Below are 14,916 nucleotides of genomic sequence, written 5' to 3'. Positions count from 1 at the left end.
TAAACAACCCTACGCATGCATGAAATGATGCATACATGACTCAGGCATTATAGCACTGTGCAAAATCTGTGCAGATGTTGGAACAGGACAACTGTTACCAGTGACTGGTTAAGTACAGTTATTCTTACACTAGGTCTGCTGTAGCTAGGAACAGAAATAAGGCAGTGACCCATGTACTGAGGAAGTAAGATGCATTGTGATTCCAGGTCTTAGATACATTTCGAAGAAAAAAATTCTGCTGTGAGATATCCCACACTTCATATCAAAACAGGGGAGACAAGATATAAGCTAGAATGAGCTTTCCTATGTGTAAAGAAACTTTATAATAGTCAAGGGTCTTGAGGTTAGGGAGGCTAGGTAATGGCACAGATGGGAGACAAGACAGAGAATTAGTGCTGGATACACTTACAACTATGTGCAAGTAGATGTGTACATACAGTCACGGGCTATTGTATCAACAGTCCTAAATATTTAACAAAACAAGTAAATGAAGACTCAGTGTGGGAAAAAGTCCAAGTGTTCCCACTGGGATTCCCCATGGAGAGCTTATTTTCTCTGGGAACAGAAAGGATAAGTGGTCATAGCTGTAGAGTGTGGGGCCTGCTGTGTAAATGCACAAATAGCTAAAAGGAATGTGGGTTTACAAAACTCTGACCACCAAGAGCAAACAAGGGATTGCTTAAACAGACACACACACAAACAGCTTGGATCCGTAGCCTTTTAAACTCTTGACATGTTTGTTTCTTTTTCTCCTCAAAGGAAAGCAGCAGTCAGGCTCGTGGATTAAAATGATAGTTATAGACATGGAAATGAAAGGAAGTAGGACTGTTGTGACCAAAACATGAATTTTGTAAATATTTCCACAACTTTTTTCCCTTCTAAAAAAAATAAATAAACTGACCAAAAACCCCGACTATTTTTAGAGTAGTTTTAGATTCACAGAAGGACTGAGAAGGGACAGAGACTTTTTTCCTAGAATTTTCATGTTCTAGACAGGCCCAGCTTTCTCCAATATCCCCAATATTAACTCCTCCCATAAATCTACATACCAGTTAACAACTGGAGAGCCAGTGCAGACTGACCAGGAACACCCACAGGCTAAAGGTAATGTTGAGGTTCTATGGGTTTGGACCAATATGAGTTTGCAGCATTATCATATTAGATAAAGTGGCCTCACAGTCCTAAGAGTTCTCTGAGCTGTGCCTGTTCATGTCCTTCAGGTCCTGGAAACCTCTGATGTTTGCTTTCTGGTTCTATATTCTGTTGGTTCCAGGACATTGTAGGGCTGGAAGCATGCCATATGAAGCCTGCTCATACTGGCTTTTTTCACTTTATAACAGGCGCTTAAAGCTTCTTTCTCCATGTCTTTTTTCTGGTTTGGCAATCAATCAATATATATATATATATATTTGCTGTCTCACAGTTTACTCGTCTATTTACCAAAATAATTATTGTTTCTTGTTTGGTGAATGTCCTAGTTAGGGTTTTGTTGCTCTAAAGGGACAACATGACCAAGGCAACTTTTATAAAGGCAAACATTTAATTGGGGTGGGTTTACAGTTTCATTATTACCATCATGTCAGGAAGCATGGCAGCATGTAGGCAAACATGGTGATGGAAGAGCCAAGAGTTCTACATCTTGACCAGAAAGAAGCCTGAAGAAGACTGGATTATGCACAGGGTGGAACATATATATAACCTCAAAGCCTGCCTCCAGTGGCACATTTTCTCCATCAATGCCACACCTACTTCAACAAGGCCACACCTCCTAGTAGTGCCACTCCCTATGGGCAAAGCATTTAAATCATGAGTCTATGGGGGCCATCCCTATTCCAACCATCAGGAATAATTTCACTATGAGCATGGTTTTATATGACTAAACAATTTAACACTATATTTTATACATCTTTAAGAAATTGCATTAAATTTCAATATAATACCTTTATTTGTATTTAGCCTATATTTGTATATTTTCTGAGGAGATAAGCTATAGTTTACATAGCCATTCTTTAGTATATGAACAACTTATTCATTCTCTAATATATGTGTACAGAATTTCCCATTGTTAAGGAGTTATTTTTAAGTTTGCACCTGAAAATTGGGATTTCCATGTTAGAGAGGACCATCTTTCTACCTGTTGTCAAAGCAGTTGCCAACAAGTTAGTTCTGGTTTGTGTCTGTCCTGTTGGTGAAGAACTGTCCTGCATCATTGTCTTTACCACTAAGTTTATCAGTTAGAGAAGAAACATAGTCTTTGATTGGCACAGAGGATGGCCATGGCCTGCATCTGTCTCCCTACTTCCTCATATTTATTATTTACTTAAGGCCTTAGACTTTTCACACAGGTTTGTATAGATCTCTTCCACCGAGCTGACACATTGATTACAACAGAGTCCTCCTTTGTGGTGATTTGAATATGCTTGGCCCAGGGAGTGGCACTATTAGGAGGTGTGGCTTTGCTGGAGTAGGTGTGTCACTGTGGGTGTAGGCTTTAAGACCCTCATCCTAACTGCCTGGAAGCCTGTCTTCCTAGCAGACTTCAGATGAAGATGTAGAACTCTCAGCTTCTCCTGCACCATGTCAACCTGGATGCTGCCATGCTCCCACCTTGATAATAATGGGCTAAACCTCTGAACCTGTAAGCCAGCCCCAATTAAATGTCCTTATAAGATTTGCCTTGATCATAATGTCCGTTCATAGCAGTAAAACCCTAACTAAGATGCCCTTTAATCCTGGACTTATATTAAGTTCACAGTTTTCTTCCCTCTCTGCTAATTTTCTTTGACAGTGTTTCCATTTTGCCTCTGAATTCAGATAGTATCCCTAGAACACCCTTCACACAGAAGAATTAAATGTTTCCACTTGCTCTTCCTTTTACTTGAGCTTAATTCTCTTTCATGCACAATTAATGTTTCTGTAACATCGTTTCTATAAACCTATGCCACTATGCCCAGAGGTTTTAGACAGCTGGAAAGGATCTGTCTTGTCACCAGCATTTTCTTCCAAAGCAGCAAGGCTGCATCCCACTAAATTTAGTTCCAATTCATAGTTCAACCAGATTCCAAGCACACAGTGAGTCATCACGGAGATGCACGGGCCACACTTTTCTCTCCGAAGTCCTTTTCTCCCATGGAGCCAAGCCCGGAAGACTTCTCAACTCTGAAAACCCACCTTGTGATTAACTTACAAGAAAAGTTATGCTACCTCTAGAATCAGAACAGGGTTCCAGTTTGTCTCGGACACAGAAGGCAAGTGCTGTTGGTGACAGTCAAACCAAAAAGGATGGAAAACCAGGCCCGGAAACTCCCTCTAAATTAGAGGGCAGTGCAATCTGAGAGACCTGCTGTTTGTGGGGAGCTTGTTGTTAAATGGGGCTGTTTTCCTGGCTCCAGTGTGGGAGAGGCAGGAGGTGGCACATGTGGTATGAGTGTCTTATAAGAGGTACCATGGTCACTGCCTGGTCACCTCCTGAAGTCTCTGTCCCACAGTGGCAAAGAACCACTGCTTCAGAACTGGAAGAATCTTGATTTAGTGAACAAATGTGGAAGTGGGACAGAAGATGACATTTCTGTAGCTGCAGAAATGATTCTAGATAAGTCATTCATTTCCCCGGGCCTCTACCCTTCAGTCTATAAAATGGGTGAATAGTCCACTCCAGCTATGTCACAGGGCTATTATGATGTCAGATGGAATAGTGTGGACTCAGTAAGTTGGACCATTGCAGTGATCACTTTTCTGGTTAGGATAGGAACAATTTAAGAGAGGGGGAATTGGTTATGGCTCAAAGAGCAAAACAGTCCACACCAAAGTGGACCAGGAAGCAGGATGGGGATGGGATGAGGGTGGTGGCTTGTGCTCAGATCTTCTTTGCTACCTTTTATTCAGTCCAGACCCCAGTCCATGGGTTGGCCTTGTGTGTCACAGCCAGGTTTGCCTTTTAGATACTCCCCCCAACTTGGTCAAGTTGACAAATAAAATTAGCCACCCCAGGCATCCCAAGGCTACGTAGCTCAGACAGGAATCCAGTGTATGCAAACCACGTGAACATCTCACAGCACTGCACTGGAAATAAGATGTTGCCACTAGGGTTGCCTGTCCTGATGCTCATGTTTTAGCCCCGAGGGAAGGACTGCAAGTGTCAACTTGAACATCAGTTTCTGCCCAGCCTAGTGGCCATGCCGTGCCCTGCTCTGACACATGCTCCCCCACACTCACAGGGGTATCCTGCCAAGTGCAATGTAGGACAGACCAGGCAAGTAGTAAGGAGAGAAAGACTGACCCACTGACTAAAACATTGCCTCTCTAAGATGCCAATAAAGCTCGTGACCTCGATTTTGCAGGGCTTTGAACAGATCTTGGTCAACTTTCTTTTATTTGCCTTTCAGAAAACAAAGTTAGTCGTAATTGCTATGCCTGTGTTTGTTTGGTGCAAGCCACGGGAGAAAGGACCTGGGATCTTCATCCCTCTAAGGTGAGAAATCTAGACTTGACAAAGGCCTAGGCCCTTCCCAAGGAAGGGATGTGGAATTTAGTCCAGATTGCCCTGACTCATTAACCCTGAAGCAAGGACCTTGGGACTAGTCTGGCCAAGAAAGAACTAGAAAATGAAGACAGAAAGATTGCCACTTGAGCTGGATTAGAAGAGTCACTCTGGGATTAAGCCAGCTCCTTAAAGAGCTGAGACCAGAAGCTGGCATCCACACTCCGGCATGTTTTATGTTTTTACTAGCTTGAGTACGGCTGCTCAAACTTCTTCCTTGGTAGAAGAAGGATGGAGTCTTGGGATCTGGAACTGTGCCTGATGCCCAAGACCAAAAGCTGTTCTGACCCAAGAGTGAGCAGAGGACAGCTTGTTCTTGAAAACTGTCTGGAATGAGTGATGTCACACACCCAAACCGTGTGTGTACATGGTGGAAATTCTGCGTCTCTGCTTGAGATCTGGGAGCATTTGGGAGAACAGAGGGGGAACCTACCATACACCAAGCTGATTCCACCAGAGAACATAATTACAGCTAAGCTTTCTATACCCAACCACAGTCTCCATTGCTAACTAAATATAACATCAAATCACAATTTTGATCCACAGCATGGTCCCTTTTAGTTGCCCTGGACACCAAATGTACATCCTGATACTAGCCACTATGAGACATGCTAGCTCTGGGAGCTGAGGAGCTCCTGTGAAGCCACACTACAGATGCCTAGTGGTAAGACCATCTTCCTGTTGGACCTGAGCATTGTGAAGTCTATGTTCCTTGGGGGTCTGTCATTTCTAGCCTTCATTGAATGAGCAGGTCTTTCTTATCCCTGGGTAGAGATGTCTGTCACACGTTACCTGGAGATTTTTTTATTGTCTGTAATAAGACTCCTGGAGACCAATGGTCTTGACACAGAGAACCCTTAGTAAGTGGGACTCGAGGAGCAATGTTATGTGGTCCCAGCCAGCATCCATCTGAGTCTCCTAGTGCTTTATACTTCACAGCATGGTGGAAGGTTTTACTTTAACTGATCTGTCCAGAAGTATCCATCTCCTCCACTTCTCATCCTGATGAGCTGAATGCTCAACTTGTATCACAGGAAGGATCTATCTGTTCCTTTACAACTGGCTCTCTGGTCACCTCTTCAAGGTCGTATGCATCTCACAGATACTACATGTACCATGAAATCTTTATTGTAGAATCTTTTAAGAACTGCTAGTTTCTATAGCTACACTGCCAACTCTCTCGTTACTTTTAGGACAATAAGAAATATTAGTAACTACAGAAACACTCCTCCCTACCAGTGCCAGCTACCATATATAAAATCCAAGAGCTCATGCAAATGGGACAACTTTTCAGATGTCTCACCCTAGGTTCCAGAGCCCTCAACTGCCATTAAAGTACTCAACAACAGTTGACATTGTGTTACTTAGAAGAGCCAGGAGCTACTTAGAGGTTGTGTAACTTCACCTTTAAGACAGGGAAATAATGTCACCCTGCCATGGTCTTATAACCATGACACATCTAGCATCTCACACTGTGTCAGGCTCATGACAATCACTTAACAATCACCACCAATGACTATCTTCAGTGTCAATGTCCTAACTGTATAGTGAGTGTGGAATCTGTCCTCAATGCATGAGTTAAGAGTAGGGCAAGTCGTGTTCTGTATATGCTAGGCTGCAGCCAGTGTCTCTAGAAAGGGCTGTCAGGGTCTGGCAGCCATAGAACACTACTTTTTGTTGTTTCTAACTTCCCAGGGACCTACTTGTGAGAATACTCAGAGCACCAGGATAAAATCTGCCCCTTTGTGAGCTGGTTGCCAAAGCCTTTCCCCATGCACAGCTGTCTCAGGACCATTCATAGGTGGGTTACATCATCCAAGTTCACTGTTAGCCCAACCTACAGAGTGATCCTAGAGCCACTGAGGCCATCTGGCTCTGTCAGCTCCTCCATCACTTACCTGTTCATAAATACTGCAACGTGGGCTTCGTCGGACCAATACTTGTTTGACCATAAAATATCCGAGTACTAACTTGTAAGATCTTAGAGACTCTGAAATTGTACCTCTGTCTCCCTGAGACCCTGGCATGTCACTTATTGAGTAAATCCCTCACTTTTATTGTCAGGGGATGTTTAAAAAAATCTCTGCTGGTTCAGAGAAATATAGACAATGCATTAAATGGGACTCAAGATAACTATGGACTGTGACTCCAACACATCCTAACTACGGTTTCTCTTAGATAGTGAACACCACACACGTGAAGAAACGCTGGCTCAGGAGGCATGATGCCTGTGTCTTCTTTGCGAGCATACACTGTCTTACACCCAGGAGATGGCGGACCTGGGAACTGCCTTTGCTTTCCTCCCAACTCTTTCACTCTGGACAGCTTTTTACATTTGGCCTGCACCCAAGAAGCATCACAGCTCTGACTAATTGCAGAATTTTGTTCTATAGTTGATTTTTCGGGGACTTTTTAGAGCCATTTCATGTGAGCTGCAGCTCTCATTGCTCACCTTTCAAGGGAAGGCAAGTTAGAATCCCCACAGAACTCTGAAATGCTTGCTTTGTTCTGGGACATCTGCTTCCTAAGGACACTCCATCAGGCAAAAGGAAGAATGCATCAGTCCCATAGGCCAATGCCACACCTCCCAGACCAGGGCAGCTGGCAGCTTCTTGCCTCAGGATAGGACACAGTCATGATAATAAGCCTTACTTTTCTTCTTTGAACTTTTCTTAGCAAGTCATGGAACAGCCTAGAGTCTCCATCTTGGCAAGGTCACTTGGCAAGGCCCCTTTCCCTGTGACCACATTGTCCTCAGTGCCAGCATGTGGTCTCTTTCTGAGGGTCCCTCCCTGCCTAAGGGTTTCCTTTCCTGGCTCCTGGCCCTGGAAATGGCCCTGCTACTTTCCTTTTAGAAGGGAGTGATCAGAGGACAAAAATGGACACAGACCATGCCCCAGCTTCCACGGAAGCAACCAAAGTGGTCCCTGTCATGAAAAGGATGGGTTTAAGTACCTGGGCTACAAGCCCAGGACACAGCTTAAAGCCAAGGTGAAGAAAGGAACTGACTTGTTCTCAAGCCAGGTCCTGCAGGAGGGGGTCAGGACTACATGAGGCACATTAGGCTCTGATCAGGAGGATGAGTGCTCCCTGACAGATCTGTGGTCATGGCTTGGCCCCACCATGGTTTCAGGTTGAAGGAGAAAAATATATATTTTTTCTTTTTTACAAACACATACGTGTAGTTGATTCAGCAGAAAGCATTCCATGGAGAAAGCTTTGGGCTGGGCATCCACTACATCACTAGAAGCCCCCAGTGTGGCTGGCCCAGGGGCAGAAATAACATTTGGGCAGAATGCTTTGACTGTGGTAGTTTGAATGATAATGGCCCCATAGGCTCATAGGGATTGGCACCATTGAGAGGTCTGGCCCAGTAGGGATGGGTGTGGCTTTGTTAGAGGAAGTGTGTCACTGGGGGTGGGCTTTGAGGTTTCAGATGCTCAGGATATCTGTTACAGGCTATGTGTTTGAACATCTTGTCTCCAGCTTGTTGGCTCTGCTAAAGAAGGTTATGGAACCTTTTGGAGGTGGGGCCTTGCTGGAGAATGTACATCACTGGGGTCAGACCTTGAAGTTTAACTTTCTCTTCTCTCTCTGCCTTTGGATTGCTGGCCCAATGTGACAGGCTGGCCTCATGCCTCTTCTACCATATTTTCCCCAAGAGGACTGTGTCCTCTCTAGACTGTACAACAAAGTAAACACTTTCTCCTCTAAGTTGCTTTTGTTGGTTATTTTATCAAATTAAAACCAACAGACAAACTAAGACTCCCGCTACTCCTCACTGCTCTCTTTGCTTCCTTGCCACTATGGGATGAGAAGGTATGTTCTGCCGTTGTCTCCTAGCATGGTATGCTGCCTTGCCACAGACCTCAAAGCAAAAATGAGCCTTTCCCCATCTTAAGGTTGATTTTTCTCAAGGATTGTGTCACAACAATGGAAACATGACTAACACATTTGTATATTCCAGGGCTGAGGAAGACCAAACTCTAGTCCACCAAGCAAGGATAACATCCTTGCTATACTTCTTGACCCCAGTAACCACCAGCTTCGAATGACTGCTGTATGGGGAGGAGGAAGAGGAGGAGGAGGAGGACCCAAGACAGGAGGAGCTTCGAACTCTTCATGAGGCAGAGCCAGACATACCAGGATGAAGAGAAGCTGACAGGCTGGCCTGCCTGCAGCCATTACTGCTCCCACTATAACCCTCCCACCAAATGACACACCTGCTTCATTCTAGTCCTAGAGCATGAGGGGTGTGGTTTTAAGAAAGAAACAAGCAGCTTTGTTGAAACATATTTTTAGTGTCCAGTACAATTTGTAGCTCATTATAAACAATTCAGTGCAGTTTTATAAACCTACAAAGTTGTGTAACCGTCAGTACAATACATCTTTAGGACATGGCGCTCACAGGCCCCAAAGTTCTACACTTAGTCCATACCACATTAATCACAGCCACAATTAATCCCCATGCTCACCCTCAGCTATAAGCGACCATTACTCTATTTTCTCTCTCCATAAATCTCCCTTCTCTAAGCATTTCATTAAAATAGCACACAATTGTAAATTTTGCACCTGGTTTCTTTCACTTTGTGGCTTTTTGAGAATGTCCTGTTCCTGGTCTGTTCCATGGCTAAGTGGAAGTTTATCCGATGGATCTGCTGTTTTGTTTACTCTCTCACCAGCCAATGAACACATTTGGATCGTCTCCAGTTTCTAGTTATTATGAATAGAGCAGTTGTGAATAATTCCACCCAGACCTTTGTGTAGGTATATGCTTTCATTCCACTTGGGTAGATCCCTACAAGTACAGTCTGTGGGTCATATTAAGAGTCACACCTTAAGAAACTACCAATCTACGTTCCCTAGTGGCTGCTCCAGAGAGCAGTGTACATGATGCAGCTTCAGCTTCTGCGTATCCATGCCAACACTTGGCATCCCCAGTCTCTTGGATCATGGGCATTATGGCTGGGGTTTGCTGGAATCACATTGTTATTTAATTTGCATCTCTCTAATTAATGACTAAAGATACTGGGCATGTTTCCACATCCTTCCGAGCCACTGGTACATCTTTAGGGAAATACCTGTCCAGCTCACTCTTGCCTATTTTAACTGTGCTATTTGTCATCTTAGCATCCAGTTGGAAGAACTCTGCATCTGGAAACGTGTTGCTCATCACATATCTGATGTGTTAACATGTCCTCTTATTTGGTGGCTTATCTTTTCATTTTTATAATTGTGCCTTTGGAAGCTCAATGCTTCTAAATTTTTATCAGTTATGAAACATGCACAGCGTCATTTACCCAATCCAAGGACACAAGAATTTTCTCATTTTCTTTGAGAAATTTTATACTTTTAGCTATTATATCTAGGACCAAGACTCTTTAATTATCTTGACGATGTAATTAAATTTAATTATGTTGATACTGATGCTGTGAGAAAAGGTGTCTCAGTTCACATTTCTGCCTGTGGTTGTCTACGGAACACACACCACTTGATAAACGTATATGCCTTCTATTTAGAATTGGCCTGGACCTTGTCAGAGCTCAACGTGTCAGATTACACATAGAGGATCTTTCTGGATACACACGCATCTCCTCTGATGTCTGTAGGTGTATGTTCACCTGACTGCTGTACCTGTGTTTGGCCCCTTGCTGTTGAGACTCTGCTTGGAACTTTAAACAAAATGAAGGGTGCCTCATTCTTCTATGGTTAGAGATTACCTTGCTGTTGTCTTGCTGGCAGTGGCTTTCAACTTTGATTCACTGTAGTCAAACATTATAATTTATGACTCTATTTATTTAATAAATTTGTTGAAGTTTGTCTAGAGCCTAGGGTATGTCTTGGTGAATGCTTTATGGAGTCATGAAAAAAGAAAGTAGTCTTCGTTAGGCTGCTTGTTTGAAATGGACCAACTGGCTCCAGTTGGTTGACTGTATTATTTCTGTCTTCATTGACTATAGGCTGGGGACCTAGGCCAAATCTATTAGTTGCTAAAACTTACCATGGAGTTTTCCAACTTCTCTGAGCTCCCCCAGTTTTGGCTATTTAAGTTCTGTGTCTCTGTTGTTTGGTGCATGTACAATTTATGGCCTTTGTTTTCCCAGGCTGTGTCTCATTTTATTATCTAATGTTCCATCCCACCCCTAGTAAGTGTTTTCCTTTGTGTTCTACTTTAAGAGATATGGCATATGGTATATCACAGACTGCTTACTGTGTGTTATCTCTTCTTCCGTCCCTTTGCTTTCACCCTACCTATGTCATGTGTATGAAGTGAGTGTCTATTCAACAGAATAGAGTTGGGACACATATTATCTACTATTCCAGGCTCTGTGACTTGGATGCATTTAGACCAATTTCAGATGGGTGGTATGGAAGCATTTTGTTATTTAGTCTCTTCTCATTTCCTATGATTCTTGTTCTATTTCTTTATGCGACTTGAATATATTTAAAGAATTATGTTGATTGTTATATAGTTATTTTTTAGTGTTGGGAATAAAGTTATTTTAATAGTTACTTTGGAATTATAATACACGTGTGTGACGGTGGTTTGTCGGCTCACTTTCTACTTTTGGAATAAACGTCTCTTACTTAGTTGGGTGGTGTTTTTATTTACCGTTTGCTTTCACAGAATTTGAATATCGTAAAGCCATTCTATTCCCCATGAGGCCTGTCACCAGGTGAAGTAGAGCATGGGTCGGGTCAGCAGTCACAGAAAAGGATGAGTGTTAGTGGTGGACATGCACAGAGAAGGCTCAGATCAGTCTTACGTTCCCACATGTCTCTCCACCCCCTCTACCCCCCCCCCCCACACATACAGATTGACACTTTTCAATTTCCTAAAAAGATAAAAGTTGGACCAACATGAGTAGCATGATGTCTGGCCCCTGTAGGAATCGTGAATGGTATGAGGACTATTCACAAATGCAAACATATGCAGAACATACATTGTTTGGCTTCCTTGTGACCAACACCTCTTAGTAAGAATATGTATTTAATCAATTTATCGGTAGTAAGCAAAGAACATAAAACATCAAATTTTTTTCTTTTAAACAACAAAGAAAATATTCCTACCTGTTCTGAGGGCACTTCACCAAATAATGTCTCACTGTGAAAGGAAAAAGAATAACAGTTGGTAAATATAAGCTAGTTTGACATTTCCTGAAAGGCAGAGTCCCAGATCTTGCTCAAGTATTGGGGCTGCACCAGCCAACTCTAGGGGCTTCTGGCTTACATGTTTTGGAGGGGAAATCATAGCAAAGACATCAGAGTGCACCCCACTGACTTGATATTACTTCAATTATGAACTGTACCAGGTATGAGGCCACATGCCCAGCCAACATAATATTCATCTTTGACCAAGACAAACTGAGTTACATTCTATCCTGAAGAGTCCTGGAGTGGAAAGGTCGGTCCCCCAATGGATGGGTGACACCTGAGTCATGAGACCAGCCCTTGGGACCATATGGCTATCTCTCCTTAGAGTCTGCTCATTGTAAAATGGGCTTGCATTCTCTGATTATTGCTCTTTATGGTCTCAAAAGGGCTTCTTAATCAGATGTGATGATGCAACACTTGGAGGGCTGAGGCAGGAGGATCTCAAGATCAAGACTAGCTTTGAGCTCTCTACAGTGATTCTGTTTCAAACAAACACAAAACAACAAGAATAGATAACATCCTTAAGAAAACAGTCTTGGAACAAGATATCTCTCCACAATGGTTCTCCTTGATAGTGGAAAAACTAGAATGCATGGACACCTAATCCAGAATGCGTCTAATCTAAGACTTGAAGTTAAGGTCACCTCAGCAGAGTAAAGCTGAAACAGCCAGGGGAACCTTGAGTTGTGTGCTAAATGTTTATATGGCCACCTCCAGTGAACCCCCCTTCTTGCATCTGTTCACACCTATGTATGACACCTCTTACCTCACGCTAACTAGACCTTGGTCACAAGACCTGCTTGGTTCTGAGGACAATGTGCCCCAAGCAGAGGCATATGAAGAGCTGTGTCTGAGGCTTGTGACAGGCAACTCCTCTACGGTCAATTCTTCCGTGGGCCCACTGGAAGATGAGTCCCCACAGAGAAGGCAGTAAGCATTGTGGCTGAGGCCCCAGAACAACCAGCCTCAACTGATCCACCATCTGACTGCAGCTGCATGACTGACTGACTCTAGCTGAGAGCAGCAGCAGAATCATCCCCAACTGCTGATCTGTGGACAGTGAGCAGATAAAACGGCTGCTTTGTGTGCTTGTGTTTGGGGTTATCTGTCACACAGTCAGCCAGTGCAAAGTCCAGAGCAGGATTGTCAGCACCGGAGAGCTGAAAGGACATATACATCCGTTCCATGCTAATGTCTAAACCCTTCCTGCCTTCTATTTACTGAGCACCTTCTGTGGGCTAGATAGTCTATGGATACAGCAGTAGCAACCATAGTGCATACAGAACAATTCATATTTATGACAGTATTGTAAACTTTGTATTGGTCAATAGACTTTAGAATTTGGTTTGTATATCCTAGGACGTTCTCAGAACAGTTTACAGGAATCAATTTCTGCGTTCTCTTGCAATGGGCTTGAGATTAGACTCTATGCCTTTCCTTCTCTGTTAGCATGATTTTCTTCTAAAATCACCTTTTGTACTTCACAGAGCCAAGGCATGCTGTCTACCCTTCAAGACTTATACCACAGAGACTTGGGAGCAGCACACAGAGCTGACATGAAGCACTAGTGTCCACTGAGACTTCAGATGGCTCTAGGCTTAATGGGTAAAGCTATGAGGATAAGATTCCCACATTTTGATCCAACAGGAATTGAATAATGACCTAATCATTATTCAATGGTGTCAAATGGGAGAATATTAAACCACATCTTTGTGATAGATCATTGTTTAACTCTTAACATATATAATTCAAAAGCTGTGCATGGTATTGGGTAGTATATGAAAACTCCATCTATTCTTGCCTTCTTTTGTATTGAAGGTGAAATTCCCAAGGTCACATCTATTAACAAAACAAAAATAGGATTGATGGAGAACTATACCCCTAAGCAGAGTTCTCATCTTCTCATCTACATGTAAGGATATATCATGTAAAAGCAAAAATCTATACCAATAGAAGTGCACTTCCAATAAAATTTTACTTTATGCTTATTAATTATTTAATCTAAATAAATGATCTCTCTATGTTATTGTTCATTTTATAGTAATCTTTCAAAATGCTGTTAATTGTGATGCCTTGACAATTTGATGTTATAACAATATTTTAACACCCAGGCACAGAGGCAGGGGAATGGAGAAGTTATGGACATGAATTTGTGTGCATGTACGCATGCGTGTAGGTAAGCACAACCGTCACTCGATGCAACAGCCGTGTGAGATTAGAACACGGTTCTGTAGGATAGGTAGATGAAGAGAAAGGAGAAGGAAGAAGACAGAATGACATTCCTAATGTTTGAGGCTCCCCCTCCCCACCCCACCCCCCGACTTCATGGTGTGCTTACAATAACCGGGATGGTGATCAAGCCCAAGAATACAAAAGGGCATGTAGTCACATGCTTTTAAGGTATAGACTTCTGCAGTGCTCTGGAAAGTACATCCTTTGAAACAATTTACACTTGTAATGAAAAAAGTGAGGTGTCAAAAAAAACATAAAATAAAAGACCAAGGTCACAGGGTTTGTGAAAATTATTTTAAGAATTATACAGGCAAAAAAATGTTTAAAGCCCACAACTCTGTCATCCAATTGAAACTTTCCAATAACCTTTAAAACATTGTTCCTATGTGGTAATGAAAGCACAGAGAGGGCAGTGCACTTATCCAGAACCACACAGCACGTGTTGTGGACTAAGCTGGGTTCCCTCCAAAATTCCTGTGTTGAAAGCCCAATTCCCAGCACTTTGGCATAAGATTGTAATTGGACATAGTACCTTAGAAAGGATTTAGTTAAAATGAAGCCATTAGGGTGAGTTCTAATTCAACAAGGCTGGTTTCTGTATAACAAAAGGGACCAGGTCACAAATGGAAACAGAAAGCCAGATGAAGCAAAAGGAGAGATGCCATCCATAAGACAAAGAGGGAACCCACAGGAGAAACCAGCCCTGATGTTACAGCACTTCCACCTCAAACCTTCAGTTCCTGTGGCAGTGTGACAGTGAGGCCAAGCAAGTCCGTCGTGCATTCCAGTCTACCTGTGCTACCGCAACCCAGCGCAAGTGCTTCCGGGTCATACCCGCAGAGTGACCTGATTCAGAGCCCTCCGCAAGTACTCTACGCCATTGTCAGAGAAAGTGAGAACTGCTGTCACCTACACATAGACACCGAGTCTCTCAGAACCTATGGCTGTACACTGTGCTGCCGCGGGAGCTGACAGAGCCGGGCCGAGAC

At 43.0% G+C, this 14,916-nt stretch overlaps 1 protein-coding gene and 1 long non-coding RNA gene across 4 annotated transcripts in view; one reads left to right on the top strand and one right to left on the bottom strand.

The window, feature by feature from the left end:
• Vstm4 (V-set and transmembrane domain containing 4) overlaps nt 1-14,916 on the bottom strand; it is an 82,736-nt gene that overhangs the window by 23,284 nt on the left and 44,536 nt on the right. For both annotated transcript variants that reach the window (NM_178791.5, NM_001361602.1), the window contains exon 5: nt 11,612-11,645. In NM_178791.5, coding sequence (NP_848906.1) covers nt 11,612-11,645 — 34 coding nt within the window. The remainder of the gene's footprint in view (nt 1-11,611; nt 11,646-14,916) is intronic.
• On the top strand, nt 1,008-10,236 carry Gm36674. 2 transcript variants are annotated; one of them, XR_383347.3, is made up of 4 exons: nt 1,008-1,104; nt 4,386-4,471; nt 5,087-5,204; nt 8,508-10,236. It is a non-coding gene; the product is annotated as a predicted gene, 36674 (long non-coding RNA). The 2 variants fall into 2 exon arrangements; XR_383346.3 differs by lacking the exon at nt 5,087-5,204.

The sequence above is a fragment of the Mus musculus genome, chromosome 14 (assembly GCF_000001635.26).
Source record: "Mus musculus strain C57BL/6J chromosome 14, GRCm38.p6 C57BL/6J".
Lineage (NCBI taxonomy): Eukaryota > Metazoa > Chordata > Mammalia > Rodentia > Muridae > Mus > Mus musculus.
This window is presented reverse-complemented; position numbering and strand designations above follow the sequence as displayed.